The following is a 20,401-nucleotide window of genomic DNA, read 5'->3' as shown; positions in this document are numbered from 1 at the left end:
TTTTGTTTCTTCTAATAATAATATACAAAGTTTGTGTTGTTAAGATAAGTAATTTGGTAAGGTTACATCCTTATAAAAAACAAGCTGATGGATAAGTTAAGACGAAATTATCAAATTCAATCTAAACCGCTCAGAAAGCTGATCATTATCCTGTGCTTAACAAATTTATCATCAATACCATTCAGTCACTTTTTATTATTAAACACTAAGGCCTGTATTCTGAAGTCAGGTTTAACTTAAACTCAGGTTTAAAGTTGTGGTTAAAGTATGGGAAGCCAAAAGTATCATTTTTTTTATTCAGTTGAACGTTTCCTTATGTTTACTATGCTGTTTCCCTGATCCATTGATGGTGAAGACAATCATCTATTTATACTTCCTAGATAAATATGATTTGAAAGCCAAATGAGCTGAAATATGATATCTCTACTGCTAGTGATTTATGTAACAATTGGCTATCCATACTTAAACCACAACTTTAAACCTGAGTTAAAGTTAAACCTGCTATCAGAATACGGGCCTATCTGCTGTACACTATACCTTTGACTTAAATTAATAATAATAATATAGGATATTTATATTGCGCACATATCCACCTTGTTAGGTGCTCAAGGCGCTCCTATATTACCCGGCTAAGCTAGGCTTCATAGCGCACACAGCTTCTTAAGGAATTACTTCCTACCGGTACCCATTTACCTCACCTGGGTCGAGTGCAGCACATCGTGGATCAGTTTCTTGCTGAAGGAAATTACGCCATGGCTGGGATTCGAACCCACGACCCTCTGTTTCAAAGTCCGAAGACTAATCCACTGGGCCACAACGCTCCACGTTGTTAACTCTAACATATCAACATGTGGGGAACTCTAAAAGAATAATAATAAGCAATCTTAATTCAAATATAGCTTAATATAGTTAACATTGAGCCATTGTATGAATTTAAACTGGATTTAAAAAAAACAAGAACCAGAACTTGTGTGTTGAATGATTACCTAACAGATAACGCTTAAAGGTAAAAGGCAAGTTAAAAGATAATGAAGTTACGGACTTAGAGTTGTCAATTGGCAAGCATACGGTTTAGACAAGATTGAAATGAAATATATTCACATACAAAAACACCACCTATAAAGTGCCTTACAATATAAGCAGATAAAATAAATATGACAAGATCGAATTATTCCACGAAAACTGATCAGCGATAAGCACGGATAATACACTAAACCTTTCTTTACATTTACATTTAAATTTACATTTACACTTAATACCTATCTATACATTATCATATCAAGGTGTTTTTAAAGAAGCAGTAAATAATCAAAAATATGATTCTGCCAGTAATATAAAGGATGACACTCCTTAAGGTAAACATATTTACAAGACATGCAATTCTTAACATACAGTGTTTTTACAGAGATTGCAACATGATGACATATCTCTTGGAGTTTTTATGTGAAGTATATGATGCAAAGGTTGTATGATGTGATAGTGATATAAAAATATCGGTGTAAGCACCAAGTCCTGGTCACACCGCCCGAGCGTTGTTGGAGCGGAGAGAAAAAATCATCACCGCTCGCTACTGTTCACCAATTTTGATTTCGATTGTTTTTTTTTCCCCCAATTTGTGAACGAAATTCGACTCTCTTTCCCTTCCGCTCCACGACCGCTCCAACAACGCTCGGGCGGTGTGACCAGGCCTTTAGCCACAAGGAAAAAGGTCTGAGAAAACTTCTACATATCCCTAGCCCTGGGTGTTATACAGAAATTTGTAAAAATCTTGTCATATATAGGCAGTGCAATACTGGAATATCCGGGATGTAGTCGAGGCCGGCCTCAAAGTCACATATTGCCGGCATTGGCCTCAGCCTGGGTCATATGTAAAAAGTATCAGGGAGAACGTTTTTCTAGTGGCGTCGTGACTTTAAGTACCAGCCTCGACTACATGCATTTCTGCTCATAAATAGGATTAAAACATCATTTACATCTTTAGGTAGAGTGTATGCTATTATCAAAGAAAAATCAAGTCAAATAAAAAAGAAAAGGCTGAAAATTGTAAAAAAAAAATAATAATAATAAATACAAAATCAGATTCTCCCCTCCAGAATGCTTGGATAAAGTTATTAATGAATAGTTAAAGGCATGATAGAAGAATGTGTACATAACTTGAATTCACAATGGCCTACATTGCTGTAAAAATAGTTTCTTACAAGTATGGACATCATCAAACACTTTACCTACACAAAACTAATGTCATACTGTGGCCATCACTACTTACATATATATATTTACATGTAGATATAATTTGAATCAAATCAACTTTCTTGTGTGACATAATCCATATTTTCCATGTGAATTCGCAAAAATACAACATCACCTCATGATTTGGTCATGTAGAGTACACCAATTGCTAATGCTAACTTTTTCTCCAATATAAAACAAATACATTCAAGAATTTAACATACATACATCTACGGCTCATTCCTCATGTGCTAAATTTTTAAATGTATATATTAACTTTGTTTGAATACAATACACTACTCCACATTACTGCATAACGACACTATATGTATTTAGCTACAGCACCACTACAGCGATAACACTGGAATTTTTATCATCGCCACTAACGAATAGCCAGAAACGGGCATGGTTTATCAAAAATTAATCAGTGTCCGACATGCCACTACTTTCCTACAAAGAGGCTATCTTGGTAGGAATGCTGCCCTCTACTGTTGAACATTGGTTAGGCAATATAATTCATGGCATTCAGATATCCTATCACCTCCTACAGCATTTTTTTAATAGCAATACTGACGTGTAATACTTAAGTAGGATACATACTGTACGTAATTCAGCTCACATGCATACGGTTTCACGCTGGAAGAATATACAATGTGTACAATTCATATGAACATACTGATTGTCCAATACTTCGATATTCATAAAACAAAAATCAGCTGACGATTTTGCATTGCTTGCATTCCAATCTAGCCTTAGTGACATCTCTACAATTCCTTCTTGTGGATATCAAGACCTTTGGGGCCAAATAATTACTACATTCACTTGACATTTAATGATAATCTGGAGAAAGTGCTATTTTTATAGGCATCTATATTCATTCAAAACATAGTTTGAGACACTTATATTTAGAAGATAGAAATTAACTGTTATTGAGGAGTTCATGGGACATGATGTTAAAGCTTGTGTATAGTTTTGGTAAATCCACCAAAATGCACCTATCACTATTCCAATTCATTGCTAGCTAATATGAATGGATATGCCCTATAACAGTTATGATGTGGAGGATATGAAATGAAAATGTGTTTTACAGGATAAATTTTGCAATTTTACATGGAAATTTAACTTGATCGGGTCACCCGATCAAATTAAAATATCTGTGTGTTTTTGTCTTTCAATTAAATCCTATTCCAAATCACGGAATGGGCTGAAACTTTCAAGATATGTTCTTTGTCTGTAACTTTTGGATATCTAATCACTAAATTTATAAGATAAGTGCTTGAATGCCCATTTTTTAAATTTAAAACAAGCATCGCCGAGAGAGGGCGCTATATATCCAAGATTTGAATATTTGAAATTTTCTCAGAGAAGTGCAGTTGGAAAAATATCTAACGGTCTCTACGCTTCAGTAAGACTGTCATATTAGATGATATTCGATTATCAATCACATTATTGACCCTTTACCAAAGCTATACACAGGCTTTAATAATTCAGGGGGCTGTTTCACAAAGATTTAAGAATGATTTAAATCGCACTTAAATAGTGACGCGTATCTGAAATGCAACGCGCAATCTAATCGATCAATACGCAGTAGTGCGCATCCTCTTTGCATGATCTGACCAATGCGGTCATGCCTTTTACACCACACGCAACTAGCCATTTAAGTGCGACTTTAAGTCATACTTAAATCTTTGTGAAACACCCCCCCCCCAGAACCCAAAAGTGAATAAAAAAATATAGGGTGTAATGAATTAAAGAGATAAAATCAATCATCAATGTTTTCTTCGTCCTTGAACTTGTCTTGGTGCATTGAGATAAGATATAAATGAATCTGTACATAGGTGATGGAACAGATACCATGAAATCCATATAAAGAATGATTCAGATTAATGTATTCTGATCTGGGCCCCATTGCATAAAAGTTATTATATGACACCTAGACAGATCCTTGTGATTTGATTGGTTCTTTGATATTGTTCATTCAGCCTATTTCGCAATGACGTCATCAGCCATCGTGCAATTTTGGATCCATACAATTTTGTCCATTGCACGCGCGCACCGAGACTGCAGCTGCATGCACAAGAAGTGCGCATGTTGTAATGACGTAACAATCAACGGACCGAACACACACTGCATGAGCATGTTTTGCATCGAAATTCATAAATTTCACATGAACAAAAAACAAAAACAATTTTTATGTGTCATATAAACCAAATACTGAATGTTTCTTCATTCGTGCCATGGACAGAATACTTCATTCGGTGAAAGATGAAATGAATGATCCATTCAACTCGGCTACGCCTCGTTGAATGGATCATTTCATCTTTCACCTCATGAAGTATTCTGTCCATTGCACTCATAAACATTCATTATTTGTATTCTATTATGACAACTTTGCCATTCAGTGGTAACTACCATGGTAACGCTTATCACCAACCAATCAGAATCAAGGATTCCATGCAAGTCGCCATTGGATGGCAAAGTAACCATAATGGTAACTGTTATGCCACGGTGCCCTGATGTATAACTGCACTGGGATAAGAGCCCAGTTTATTTACCATGAAACCCTTTTGAACAATGATATAACCCACTTTTCAGATTGATGTTTGTGGATTAGTCAATGAATCTATCAGGTATTACAAATATGACATCCTATAGTCATCATAAATCATAAGAGAATGATAAATATTTATTTTGGATAGATGGTTATTAATTGAATTGAATGGAACTGAATTGAAGAGTTGAATTTGCAACAAAAAAAAATGTTTAGTACATGAATATCGTCACTGGGGAAAAAGAAAAGAAAATTGAGTAAAGGCTGTATTTCAGAAGTATGGCAATGTCTGGCAATCTCATATTGTCTGAAGAGACATATTTCTGTATAGAACTCTTTCTAGGCAAAAGAACGTTGCCACTTTATATGCCAAACTTTCGCAAACAACCTTTTCTGAGCTGTCCTGAAATTTTTGAACTGTTCTAATACTATTTTTTCAGAAAGGAGATAAAATGATATATGATGAGAATTCTGCCTTTTCATCAGTGAAACCATTTATATTATGATAACTAGGATATTGAATGGTATATGTGGAGTCTATTTACCTTGAAACCCACTAATGGAATGCATTTCTTGATTCTGAGTCGTGTTGTCTAACACCTGGTGATGCAGTTCGGCTTCCTCAAACTCTTGAGCTTGTTGTTCTAACGGGGAAGGTACCATACCAGGAAGCAGATAACGTTGACTGAAAGGCACTGCCGACATCCCTGCAGGAACCTCGTTGCTGACCGACAAGGCTTCGGTCAGCTCTCGGTTGGCCTGGGCCGCTAGGTAGGCTTGCGTCGCAGAGGGATGGTAGTTAGGCAAGTGTGAATGGGCGGCCATACCTATGTGGAGAGGCTCGGTGGGGACGGCCGAGAGTGGGGCGGTGTGGTGTAAGTGTCTATGAGCCAGGTGGGCAAAATCTTGAATGGGGATCTGATGGAGCGGGTGCTGAAGGTGTTGTTGGACGGTATCGGGGCTGCCAGCCATGCCAAGCTGGTTAGTGTAGTTGGAGTTCTGTTGTTGTATCATGTGAAGCTGCTGATACGCCATGGCTTGCATCAACTGCTCCGCGTCGATACTGGAGCTATGTTGCTCCCTATCAAGGCTCTGGTTACTGTCTCTACGGGAACTGTCTCTACGGGTACTGTCTCTGCGTTCTCTGGTATCTTCCGTCTCCTCTAAGAGCGGACCGTTGATACCGACATGCTCCAGGCTTCCGTCCCCTCGAAGACTCCCCGACCCTTGATTAGACCTATCCGGACCATTCAGGTTCACCTCCACTCCTCGGTGCGAGTGAACGGAATGAGCGGAGACTGGGCTTGGAACAGACTCGTCGGGCTGGCTACAAACAGAATGCGGTGACCCCACCATTGTGTCCAAGGGATTGGTCGGGAAGCTTGTATCCGTTGGACTCTCGACGCCAGTCTCCTCCGGGTGGACGGGAAGCGAGCTGGACAGCGGAGGGCTCGCTCTGCTGCCTGGGCTGTGTAGCTTCCGAAGGCTTGGAGGACTGTCCGACTGACGTTGGAGCTGTAGGCGTTGCAGATGCTGCTGGAGATGCTGTGTTTGGATGTCTGCGATGGGGACATCACTACGAATGGACGAAACTGGTGAGAGGTGAGGTGACGTGCTTGATATCCCCGTTGGTGAATGGGATAACTGAAATAAGAAAAAAATAAACCATTAATCTGCCTGATGACCAAGGTATGTTAATTCTTATGATTCACTACATTCCTTCTGTCAGTAGATAGCTGTCAACCTACTAAAGAGCTGCTAGGCTAAAGCAAAGATTCTAATATCCAATTCCTTTGAGAGCACATTTTATATTCTAAACAATATTTGAGATGATAGTATGCAAATTTAATAATATTTCTGTTATCAAAACTTTTCAAATAGAGATGATATATCTACAATGCTTTAAAAACAAGTAAAGAGTACGGAATGAAGTTAACAAGAAATGGTTTACTCCCTTTTTGTCTGAGTAGCCTATAGAGTTTAAAGGAGAATGAAACCTTTGGAACAAGAAAGCATGTGTGAAAACAGAAATATCAAAGAAACAGATCAAGGAAAGTTTGAGAATAATCAGACAAATAATGAGCATTTGAATATTGCGATCACTAATGCTATGGAGATCCTCACATTGGCAATGTGACAAAGATGTGTGATGTCACTTGTGAACAACTCCCCTCATTACTTTAGCATATATTTCACTTAAACTGCCTCTATTATCACATCTTTCAGTAGATCATGTATTCTTTCTACAGGAGGGCATGTACTACAGATTTTTAAAGAATGCATCATGGATAAAGAGTTTGTATCACCGTAAGAAAAAGCAAAAAGATACATTTTTGGGGGTATTTTATAGTCCATCAAAGGGAAAGTTGTTCACATGTGACATCACATATCCTTGTTGCATTGCAAATGGGAGGATCTCCATAGCAATAGTGATTGCAGGTGTTTGCAGTATTCAAATGCTCATAACTTTCTCATTATTTGTCTGATTTTTATCAAACTTTCTTTGTTATTACTCTCTAATTTTTCTGTTTCGACATAAGCCTACTTTTTCAAAAGGTTTCATTCCCCTTTAATATGAATTGTACAACTTTTACCATGCCAGTATGCATCTTTTCTTTGTGGAGCTGATGCTGATGCTGCTGAAGCTCCAAGGCTCGTGCATCAACGGGGGAGCTGAACTGCTTTTGTAACTGCTGACACTCCTTATGAAGCTGTTTCAGGGAACTCTTCTGACTGCTACTGCTACCCCCTCCGGTAGCAGCCAGTCGTTCAAGACGCTCCCGCTGGTAGTACTGGAGATTGGGCATGCCGTCGGAGGCTCGCCGGGCGTTGGTGGAGGCAAAGAGGTGAGGGGGGCGTTCTGGTTGGAGGAAGCGTTCCCGTCGGGTGCGGGAGACGATAGGCATGTCGTTGGTTGAAAGGACGTCGGGGCCGATGGTGTGCCGGCATCGACCCTTGTTGAGATATCTGTCAAAAAGGAAATAAAAAGTTTGAAGGGTATGCAATGTCTAAATGAGAGTGAGGTCCTGCATTGTACATAATTAGTGTTATTAAAGGAGAATGAAACATTTGGATTAAGATAGCTTGTATGAAAACAGAAAAATCAACTCTCCCCATTACAGTCCTTCACGTTTATAATTTTGTGGAGCTCAATAAATCGCTCTCCTTATTTTTTTGAGGAGCTCAATTGAGCTCCTCAGAATCGCTCTCCGTGAGGAGCTCAAATCAATTCATTACAATACATGTATGATAAATTGTAGATTTTTCTTAACATTGTATATATGTAATAGCTGTGTTAGATATTAATTTATCTGTGGTGAAACTAGGCCTGGGTCACATCAATACGTTTACAAGATGTCGTACGCGCTCCTGCTAAAAAAAAAATTGAAATTTTTTTTTTTTAAATTGCTAAAATTTCACATTTTACATCTTTAAATCCATGAAATGGCCTTCTTTTTTCCATAATTCCTTGAAATTACTTTGATTTAGTTGAAAACTATCAGAAAAATGAAGAATATTCACCACTTTCCCGACTCTGATTTGAACTTACCTCGGTATATATTGTAGTCCCACATGTAGATTTCCATGGTGTTGCCATGAAAATCTACATATGGGACCACATGGGACTGCGATATTTACCAAGATTAAATTAAAATCAGAGTCGGGAAAGAGATGAATATTCTTCATTTTTCTGATAGATTTCTACTAAATCAAAGTAATTTCAAGGAATTATGGAAAAAAGAAGGCCATTTCATGGATTTACAGATGTGAAATATGAAATTTTAGCAAAAAATGTTTTTCAATTTTTTTTTTTATTTTTTTTTTGAGGAGCGCGATTTTTTGCTCTCCTTATTTTTTTTAAGGAGCGCCAACACGATCGCGCTCCTCAAAAATGAAGGTCTGCCATTACTTTAGTATATATTTCACTTAAACTGCCTTTTTTATCTATCAGTAGGTCATTTGTTCTCTCTATAGGAGGGCATGTAATACAGATTTTTAAAGAATACATCATGGATAAAGGGTTTGTATCACCATGAGAAAAAGCAAAAAGAGACATTTTGGGGTATTATATAGTCCATCAAAGGGAAAGTTGGTCACATGTGACATCACACATCCTTGTTGCGTTGCCAATGGGAGGATCTCCATAGCATTAGTGATTGCAATATTCAAATGCTCATAACTTTTTCATTATATACAATTTTTCTCAAACTTTCTTTGTTCTTATTCTTTGACTTTTCTGTTTCGACACAAGCCTACTTGTTCCATTCTCCTTTAATCAGTAATTGTTGATTTATAATGGGACTGATTCTTACAAGCAATATTTTTATCCTCCCATTCCCTCCCTCACTGAACAAAAGACTTCATTCTTTCGTTCATTCCACCATACTAATACAAATAATCATTACAGAGTCTGTTCTCTCATTCTCTCAATTAGGAACCTTCGTATTGCCTCTTCATCTCATTCTTATTCACTCCATCACCCATCTAAAGATCACATTCATTCGTTCTATCAATCACTCACCTTCGTATTGCCTCTTCATCTCATTCTTATTCACTCCCTCACCCATCTAAAGATCACATTCATTCGTTCTCTCAATCACTCACCTTCGTATTGCCTCTTCATCTCATTCTTATTCACTCCATCACCCATCTAAAGATCACATTCATTCGTTCTCTCAATCACTCACCTTCGTGTTGCATCTCACCTTCGTGTTGCATCTTCATCTCATTCACATTCACTACCTCACCCATCTAAAGATCACATTCATTCGTTTTCTCAATCACTCACCTTCGTATTGCCTCTTCATCTCATTCTCATTCACTCCATCACCCATCTAAAGATCACATTCATTCATTCTCTCAATCACTCACCTTTGTATTGCCTCTTCATCTCATTCTTATTCACTCCATCACCCATCTAAAGATCACATTCATTCGTTCTATCAATCACTCACCTTCGTATTGCCTCTTCGTCTCATTCTCATTCACTCCCTCACCCATCTAAAGATCACATTCATTCGTTCTCTCAATCACTCACCTTCGTATTGCCTCTTCATCTCATTCTTATTCACTCCCTCACCCATCTAAAGATCACATTCATTCGTTCTCTCAATCACTCACCTTCGTATTGCCTCTTCTTCTTATTCTCATTCACTCCATCACCCATCTAAAGATCACATTCATTCGTTCTCTCAATCACTCACCTTCGTATTGCCTCTTCGTCTGGCTCTCCGTCTGAGTTTTCATCTTCCTCTGGCATGGTTGTATCAGATAATCTTTGTTGCAATGTCTCCGTACCAAGCTATATGGAAAATCACACCAAACATAATTCAAAACTGGTTCAAGGAGATTCAACAACTTTCAACCAGCATCTTTGGGCAAATATTTTTTACTCAAACATGCTTTGGTGGTTACTTTGTTGGATTCTGGGGCCTGTCTTACAAAGAGTTGCGTTTGATCCGATCAATTGCAACTATTGAAAGCCAGCAACATCAACATATAAAATGCATGTTTGTTCAAAAAAATTCTAGATATGAATGTACATCCATGAATTCATTGATTTCTTGACAATTTGGGGTGATCTCCTTTTGTTTACAAAGGACCTTTTGCAAATTTCCTGTAGAAAAAAATTATAACTGATGGATTTCCATAGAGTTACGATTGATTGGATCAATCTTAACTCTTTGAAAGACGGGCCCCGGGCTCCATCTAACAAAGAGTTACAATTGATCCAATAAATCACAACTATCGACGGCCAACAATGTGTCAACATCTAGACTGCAAATTTGTTCAAAATATTTTTAGGTAATAATATATACATATTCATACATTCATCATTCTATTAAAGATTCAGTGTAATTGTCTTTGTTAAGGAGATTAAGGAGATGCGCAAATTTTCCTGGAGAAAAAATCATGGCATGGATGGATTTCAATACAGTTGAGGAAGATCAGATCAATCGTAACTCTTCGTTAGATCATTACGCAGGAAATATTTTTGCTTGCCTCATATGAGTAGCATTTTTTTATCATAAGAGAAAAGCGCCAACTTAATTCTAAACAGTCCTGTGTGAAGTCCTGCTACACAACTGACTTTTTAATTTAATAAATTTTAAGCTTCAACCAACCTTTTTTGCGTTGAAGTCTCTAAAAAATGTAAATCAAATTGCAATGTGATACCTGGAGAACTATTCCGTTACACAACTGGCATTGGAGCACTGTGGCCCAGTGGATTTAGCTTCTAACTTTGAAACAGGAGGGTCCGGATTCCAATCCCATGGCATAGTTTCCTTGATCAACATTTTGCCAGGTGAGGTAAATGTAAATGCTTCATGGCTAGAACCAGGGTGAAAATATCCAAGTCGTCTGGAAGCGCATAGGGACGCTATTTCATAATGTGATATTTGCTATACCAAAACTACATTATTATTGTTGTTGTATACAGGTAATGCATGCAGCCGAGTGCGTTAGTGGAGATGCAGAGCATGCAAGGTTGCTTTAGATAAGTGCCTTACTGTGCACGAGCCGCTGGCGGCGAGTGCCTAGTGCGCACCATCTGAGGTAACTGAGCTTTCTCTGCAGTTACTTTTACGCACTACACAGCAAGTGCATTATTTGTTTTATAAAATAGCAATACAGAAACAAATTCCTAAAAAGTTACATTACAGTTTTGTTGGACTTCTCCCGGAACTTCTCCAGCACTGGTCTGCTTGAGCGTGCAACGTCAATTTTCGTTGCGCACCTTTTGCACTGCTGTGCACGCACAAAAAAATTGGATGTCATGTGACGCATATTGGCCAATTGCGATGCTTGAAATAATACACCTATGTTATAATAATTATTATGGTTATTATTAATGTGCATACCTGTCCAGTTGCATCAATGTCCCCTGGTTGACTGGTTCTGACCGCAGTCTGAAGCTGTTTCCTGAACTGTTGGATATTCAGGTACATGTTAGCGCCCCCATCGGACGCCCTACGACCAAAGTTAGATTGCCCAGCAGTGGCTTCTAAGGCTGGTGGTTTCAACAGGTGCTGCTCCTGAGGGGTGGAAGGATAGGGGTGGAAAACTTAAAGGTTAAACAAACAAGTAGACATAATAGTACCACCTCAATCCCTTAAAGCTAAATGAAAGTACTTGCAGTTAAACACTGATTTCATGAGAAAGTCTGTAAAACCAAGGTTAAGTATGACAATATCATTGTGGATCTAGATCTGGTACAGTTACATAAACTGAACTTTGTGAAATCATAAAATCTAAAATCTAAGCTGAAAAACGATCACCCTGACGATCGCCAACACAGATAGGCACACGTTGAACAGTGTATATTATTATTGCTGTAATAAAGACCTGACGGAAGTGCCCGAATCAGTGCTTATTTTTCAGCAATTACACAATTTCTTCCAGAATCCTTTGCCATATATTTTCTATTCATACAAACAGACACTTGGGTGGTCATTACATTGGATTCTGTAAAAAGTCATTTTGAGATTGTTACCACAACTGGCATTTATCTTTAACTTCTCATATCTGGAAAGGTTCATCACCCGCAATGCAATGTTCACATCAGTGTAGTTTCGTAATACAGGACCACTCGAATGATAACACACTTTTTCACTATACAATACATTCATATCGCAATAACTATGTTACCAAGTAGCAAAAAGGATAGTTTTCCTCTCTAAAAACCCAAGTTTCTTTGGGAAAATTAAAATAGGATATTCTTATTTAATCTCTTTATTATGAAAAAGATATTTTCTATGGCCAAAAAATGTGTTGAAAAAGTCTGAAAGAGTGACATTCCCTGCTTCTTACCTTATAATTGAGCTGTTGTTCTGCTTGGTTGGGTATAGCACTCAACAGGGGCAAGTTCTGTGGCAAGTTCATATTGAACGCAGCACCCGCCCCACCGAAGGGCAGTCCCATCAGGCCGGCCAGGGGGGCGTCGCCCTCCCCACCGAGCCCCAGGCCGGCCAGCTGTGGAGGGGGAGGGAGCTTGGCCCGTAAGGCCGCAGGGAGCTTGTGGCCGGAGGGGTCTCCGGGGATGACGGTGTTCCTTCGGATCTGGAGGTAGCGGGCCAGAGCCTCCGGGCTTGGCTCCTCTGGGTCACTATCCATCTCCTCCAGTTGGTCATTAGACTGAAATGAATGAAGAGGGTGATGACGATGTTTTGCTTTATTTTCTTGTTTTTTATGCCATCAATTTACTCTAAAGTAGAATTCTTTATTCATTATCTATTTTCCTACCAATCTGTATAATTTGTGAAGCGTTGTGGACTAGTGGATAAGTCTTCTGACTTTGAAACAGAGGGTCGTAGGTTCGAATCCCAGCCATGGCATGATTTCCTTCAGCAAGAAATTTATCCACATTGTGCTGCACTCAACCCAGGTGAGGTGAATGGGTGCCTGTCAGGATTAATTCCTTGAATGCACTGAGCGCTGAAAGGCAGCTCGAGCTAAAGCCAGGGTAATAATAATAATATTACGCCTCGGAATATAATATTTCTAGATAGATGGCGCTATATAAATGCTTATCATTATTATTATAATGTTATGGTGGCTGTCTCGACAAACCCTCTAGGGTTAGACAGCAACTTATTTCCACTTTTAATCACATAATCTTATCTACATCATTGTAATATTGTAATTTATTATCATTTTCAAACCTGTCTATTTTACCCTTTTTTATATTGAATGGAATAAAATCAAATCGTACTGTACTATCAATATTTCAAAATGCATTAAATATTCATTATAAATGATTAAATAGCTAAATTCTTTTTGTTGAAAACTAGCATAATTGATGAAAATAAATCATACCTTCGGATTCAGCACGTGAAGATGTATCAGCTTGCAAATTTTCAAATTCATTGGACCTTACGCCTCTGAGATCAATAGAGGGCCTGACCCCACCTCCCCAAGTATTTTCATGGAACAAAATAGCCCAGTACAGTAAGGATAAATGGAAATTGGCCATCAATTCAAACTTTACACCAAACAAATTCCAGGAATTCGGTAGCTTTTAACAGTGGTGATTTTCTAGGCCCCATAATGCAGAGCTTAGCATAGATCGTAAGTTTGATTTTAACACTCGATTACATTGGTCACTATGTATTAATCAAGCCTTCAAATCGACTTTACAATCAATCACTAATCATTGTTATAATAATAATAGCAGGGCTTGCTGGTAGAACAGTTTTTTAAACTGAAGTGGCTACCCTGGGTAAATATACCTATATTATTATTATCACTATTGCTATACCGGCACCTGGATAAGAAACCAACCTGAATAACTTGGTTGTCTTCATTGGTCACATTAACTTGAGGGATCATCTGGTCACCAAGCATCAGATTGCGTTGAGCGGCCGCGCCCTCCCCCATCGCCAAGGCATACAGGGCAGCTGCTGATTGGCTCTCCTCCGTGGCCTCGCCCATGACACGCCCAGGCGACGCCCTCAGGTGACGACGATGCTTGTCAAGCAGGAGATTGTAGATTGCACTGTGCTCATCAAAACTTTGGTTTGTTATAGACTGAATGGAACCAAGAAAATGAAACAATCATGATTTATTCAAAGGATAGAAGCAGTGTCTAAGGAGGTCTTACATAAACATATTTGAAATCTGGTGACTTAGGTACTTCTGTTGAATTGTATTTCAATCATTCCCACAACAAATCAATATACATCAGAGCCCCGTCTTACAAAGAGTTACGATTGATCCAATCAATCTCATGTATATGGAAATCCATCCATGTCATAATTTTTTCCTTAGGAAATTTGTTCAATGTCCTTTGAAAACAAAGAGAAGCATACTGAATTGTCTTGAAAACAGTGAATGTGTGAATTAACATCAATTCTAGAAAATATTTTGAACAAACATGCATTTTAGATGTTAAAATGGCTGGCTTTGCATGTAGTTGCGATTGATCGGATCAATCGTAACTCTTTGTAAGATGGGGCCCTGGGCCCTGTTGTACACTGAGTTACGATTAATCCGATCAATCGCAACTATGGACGGCCAGCAACGTCAACATCTATTATGCATGTTTGTTCGAAATATTTTCTAGGGGTGATGTATATTCATGCATTCATTGTTTTCTTGAAAATTCACTGCGCTTCTCTTTGCATAAAAAGGACATTATGCAAATTTTTCATAGAAAAAATTATGACACTAATGGATTTCCATGAGTTACAACTGATCGGATCGATCGTAACTCTTTGTACAACAGGGCCCTGATGTTACAAACCTGCATGATATCTTCCGTCTTCAGCCCCATTGAGACCATGTGTTGTAGGATCAGCTCGTTCACTGGTTCCTCCCGATCGCTCTCAACGTTGTGTTCTTTGAACATCTTATCAAAGACTGGGTCTGCTCCATCGGCCTTGGTCCATCGATGATTCAGGACCTGGTCTGTCGTGTAACGTCGGCCTGGGTCCAGGATCAACATGTGCTTTATTAGATCTTCACAACCTAGTTAGGATAAGAATTTTGGGTAAGGATTGTTATCTTAGTTTTAGAGCATACCACTTTCCTTTTTCTTCCCATATAGTTCTCTTCCTTTGCTTTCTACTTTTTTTAAATGGGAACTCAAATTGCGTGAAATTAGAAAAAAAAGATACAATCATCATCATCACCTTATCGTCAACAACATTAACATTATCATCACATTTACCACTACCATCATCATCATCATCACCACTGCCATCAACACTGCCATCATTATCATCATCATTATCACCATCATCATCATCACCATTATCATCATCACCATCATCACCATCTTCATCATTATCATCATCATCATCACCATCATCATCATCACCATTATCATCATCACCACTGCCATCACCATCTTCATCAATATCATCATCATTATCACCATCATCACCATCATCATAATCTTCATCATCATAATCATCATTATCATCATCATCATCATCACCACCATCATCACCACCACCACCATCATTGTTGTCCTCATCCTCATCATCATCATCATCATCATCATCACCACCACCACCACGATCATCATTGTCATCCTCGTCATCACTATCATCATCATCATTCACTCTGACATCATTCCATACCATCTCCTCCACCTACATACAAAAAGAAATACATGTAATTGAAACTCCATATTGAAAGGATTCAACATTGAAACCCTAATACCTATAAAGAGAAACCTTACAAAAGTCAAATCATGAAGAGAATAAAAATAGAGCATAAATCTGTTTGCCTTCCTGCAACCAACGACAGGAGACTGTTTCCTAATTATATTGCTCACATACTCGTCTGCGTTTTGTTTGCTGCTAAGTTTGTTAATGTTTCGTATTACATTCAAATCATAATGTGAATCTTAATGCTGTAACATTCTGTACATACGTTATGCACTTTGTAAATATGTTAATTGTTATTCAGGGCCCCATGGAAGACCACTACTTACTGGTGAATGGGCTACCCTGTCAAAATATTAGAAATAAATAAAAATACTTTCCTTATACATGTAGTTATAGAAAATTTGTTTTCAAGGTAAAGTCCACCCCAGCAAACTGTTGATTTGAATTAATACTCAAAACTCAAGCAAGCATGATGCTGGAAATATCATCAAAATCCAGTGTAAAATAATGAAGTCATGACATTTTAACGTTTCACTTGTTTTTCACAAATAAGTTATATGCACAACTCAGTGAAAAGCAAATGAAAGAGTCAAAGATATCCGCCACTAACTATTAGAAACTTTAAAAATGCATGAATCTCTTATTCTCTGACATGCTTTAATCACACCTTAACCATTATTGTTCTCTATTTTTTCTGATAATCATAAGACCTACTTGAGGATGAATTCTCATTTCAAATCCAAGTTCTTCCTCTGGGTGAACTTCCCCTTTATCACATACTGTATTATTACAGCTGTGGAAAAGGTGCTGAGTACTCTTATTACTTTTAAACAGGTTATCTCCACTTTATTTTGTGTTATTTCTGTAAATACTATGGAGGAATGAATTATATTTTGTAGCAATAGATCTAAACAACTCACAGAAAGATCATATTACATTTCTGAAAGCGTTAGGACTATTCTGAAGGTCTTACTCAACGCATACCTGTGTTACCGAAACGACTCCATAGATCGTCCCTTTCTAAAGCTTCAGTGCTACTATCTACTCGCAGCAAATCAAACATCATGGATTGGGTTCACGCATGGGGTTGAAATTAAGAACCATGGATTGAACACTTGGTATGATCCAGTGATTCCTCATTAAGAATGCATGTGTGTGGAAACAGTGTTTTTTTTTTTCCAGTGCTACACTTCAAGCTAACTAACCTTAATTGGCTACATTGTATTTCAGTTACATATAATATTGACCCCATAAAAGAATTTCAGGGGCCCTGTTTTAGTTTTGCAGGATTTGGGGGCAAACTAGCCTTGTTTGTAAAAAGCACTTGATTTGTGCTTGTCAGGGTCTTGTCCAGGTTTAGGCAAATTAATCTTAAACCACCTATGTGACTTTCACCCTATGGCCCGTATTCTGAACTGGGCATTAAATTAAACCAAAACTATGGAAAGCCAATTGGGGCACAAATCCTTAACAGTACACTTCCAATTCATTAACTCATACGACACCCAAATTGTCTGAGAATGATAACTGAAGTATTTTGAAGTTTTTTACAACATTATGAAAGCAAACAGAGCCAAAATAGTAAACATAAGAAATATACAATATGAATAGAATTTTAGAATTTTTGGCTACCCATAATTTTAGCACAGGCTTAGAACATGGTCCAAGTTAAACCTGACTTCAGAATACAGGCCTGTGAGTTAGATGAATTTAATATTAGGAGCAACACAAAGACTTACCTTCGGACATGAAGAATGGTATCCTAAATTGACCTGATAAAACCCTTGCTCTCAAACTGTGTAACGTCTTTCCATCAAACGGTAAAGCACCAGATACTAATACATATAATACTACTCCCAGACTCTGTCAAAAAAACAAGACAATAATTGAACATTTTAACTGGGCTAATTCAGACCTGGAGGGCGTTTCATGAAAGGACTTGTCGGACGTTTTATCCGACAAGTCCCATTTTATCCGACAGTTACCATAGTAACAGTACGTCTCAGCCAATCAACATCAGAGAAAGATGTCAGATCTGACAACTTGTCGGAAGAAAATGTTGATGAAACACTCCCCAGGTGGGTGTTTCATAAAGCTGTTTGTAAAGTTACGCACAACGTTACGCACGACTGGAACATGTTCTGAGGTCATGTATCAATTATACAGGGATATCGCATAACACAAGAAGGGATCACCAGTCGTGCGTAAAGTCATTTGTATCTTACGAACAGCTTTATGAAACACCCACCTGGGGAACATAACACTATAGGCGGCGGAAGCGGGGGGGACACATCCCCCCCTAAATTTGAGGAGGGGGGGACGGTCCCCCCCCCTAAATTTTTTGTTGAGAACCTTTTTTTTTTGCTTGTCAAAAATTTTTTGGTTGTCCCCTCCTAAAATTTTTTGCTTCCGCCGCCAATGCATAACACAAAGCTTAGAAATCACTGTAGAACAATTTTTAAAGATTGATTGCATTGACTACAATGTACAATTAATCATGAAGATCAAGCTTACGATTACTCCCTTATCTTTTGTTACGGGAACCTGGGGGTGTTTCACAAAGATTTAAGTATGACTTAGGTCGCACATAAATGTTGACGCGTACACGATATGATATTGATAAATACGCAGTAGTGCGCGTCAGCTTGGCATGATCTGACCAATGCTGTTATGCCTTTTATACTGCGCAACTAGACACTTAAGTGCGACTCTAAGTCATACTTAAATCTTTGTGAAACACCCCCCTGGTGTAGCATAGGGACACATGTTTGTTGGGAAGCTCCTTCAACAGGATGAACATGTAGTCAAAATTGATTACTTCCAGATTGGTAATCAAAGTTTTCCATCAATTCCAAAAGGAGTGGTTTGTATCTATACTCACCCATACATCAGCCTTTGGACCGTTATACTCCCTACCCTCAAAGAGTTCTGGGGCGGCATAGGGAGGACTACCGCACCATGTCTTCAGTAGATTGTCCTTCTCAAAGAAATTACTGAAACCAAAATCTGCAGAGGAAGGAGGGGGGGGGGGAGATGGAGGAAGAAAGAATAGAAGACAAAATGAAGGATGTTTCCTTCAAAATTCAATGGCTGCTGAGAGACATAAAGATTCCGGTTCAGAAACCAAAAGACCAAACCAAGACTGATGAAAGAAATTAAAATACATGTACAACATGATTAACCCAAGGCCAATTCCACAGTGTGATTTTAGTATTGACTGGAAGAACAATTGTTTTTAAAAAGAGAGTATTAGCTTTTTCTCAGATATCTATAATGCCCTTCAACTCCATATTGAACTTTATTTGATCTTTCTTTTTTTTTAGTCAAGAACAGGATCCAAAAGTTATTAAATCACTGACTTTTGAATTTTACTAATGGATTATTGATTGGCCTAAAATGTATTTTATGCCTACAAAAAACATATTCTTTTAGTCTCATCAGAATCTAATCTTGTTGTCCCAGGAAAGTTCTTCTTGTACACATTGCTGTTTTACCGGTTTATTTTCCAGAAATTAAACAAGATGGAAGAGAAAATCCATTATTTTTTGTCCAGGTAGTTTTCAAATAAATATAAACATTTTCAAGAAAATATGGGCAATATATCAGCAATTTTATGGATGAATCAATGAGGATGTGAAATCTGAACTCTTAACTATTGGGGAATTCCCCCCCCCCTTCTGATTAGCACTTTTTAAAACAACTACCAGAGTTCAGGCCTAAGTTTCTTTGATTTAATGACAGAGATCTCGGGAAGCTGAAATCATAAATCAACACAATAGCCATTTAGCGTACCAGTATTTTTATCCTATTGCCCTTTTCTGTACTATTAAGTATTATACAAATGATTCTCACTCAAGATAAGTACTTACATGTAGGTGCTATTACAATTGTTAAACAATACTTGTACTTTTAATAGTTCCGTTCCACGATACTATTGATTGGTGTCATCCTATAGGCAAGGCTCGACATTAGCGGTGGCCCGGTGGCCCGGGGCCACCAAAAATTCATCTCGGGCAACCATTATTGAAAAATGTTAAGTTTTGATGGCCCGAATCGGGCAACCAATAATTTTCAAAGTAGCGCAATTTTTCTCCCGAATTTGCATGCATTTAGGGACCGCATCCATATTGTATTGGCAGCGTGCACCCCGCGAGCACACCCCCGCTGCGGTAATTAGTGAACAGGATGTATCTCCCCGCTAGACGCAGCTAGCGGCGGCGCGCTGCTCAGATTAAAGAAGATTAACAGGAATCATTAATCCTAGATTTTATCATTGCAGCTTCTCGCCGCTTCTCGCAGCTTGCACGCGGCCAACTTGCAGGCGAATACTCGTACTCAAAATGATGTGCTTTCTAAATCCGTTGGTGAAATGTGCGCGACCGATGCGGCGATTTTCTTGTCTGCCCGACACGAAATGAAGGTATTAAACTAAGAAATATTTAGCTAAAAAGTGTCTTAGATTTTTAGCAAAATAATTCTTATACATTTCGAGGTGGAAAGATTCATA

At 38.2% G+C, this 20,401-nt stretch overlaps 1 protein-coding gene across 1 annotated transcript in view; it reads right to left on the bottom strand.

Moving 5' to 3' along the window:
- LOC121419738 (serine/threonine-protein kinase SIK3-like) overlaps window positions 1-20,401 on the bottom strand; it is a gene marked incomplete at its 5' end in the record, with an annotated part of 39,604 nt that overhangs the window by 4,671 nt on the left and 14,532 nt on the right. Inside the window, 9 exons of the mRNA XM_041614194.1 lie at window positions 5,326-6,424; window positions 7,375-7,747; window positions 9,985-10,082; window positions 11,644-11,817; window positions 12,593-12,916; window positions 14,063-14,308; window positions 15,024-15,247; window positions 17,634-17,757; window positions 18,776-18,900. Of these exons, the coding sequence (XP_041470128.1) occupies window positions 5,326-6,424; window positions 7,375-7,747; window positions 9,985-10,082; window positions 11,644-11,817; window positions 12,593-12,916; window positions 14,063-14,308; window positions 15,024-15,247; window positions 17,634-17,757; window positions 18,776-18,900 (2,787 nt within the window). The remainder of the gene's footprint in view (window positions 1-5,325; window positions 6,425-7,374; window positions 7,748-9,984; window positions 10,083-11,643; window positions 11,818-12,592; window positions 12,917-14,062; window positions 14,309-15,023; window positions 15,248-17,633; window positions 17,758-18,775; window positions 18,901-20,401) is intronic.

The sequence above is a fragment of the Lytechinus variegatus genome, chromosome 8 (genome assembly GCF_018143015.1).
Source record: "Lytechinus variegatus isolate NC3 chromosome 8, Lvar_3.0, whole genome shotgun sequence".
Lineage (NCBI taxonomy): Eukaryota > Metazoa > Echinodermata > Echinoidea > Temnopleuroida > Toxopneustidae > Lytechinus > Lytechinus variegatus.
This window is presented reverse-complemented; position numbering and strand designations above follow the sequence as displayed.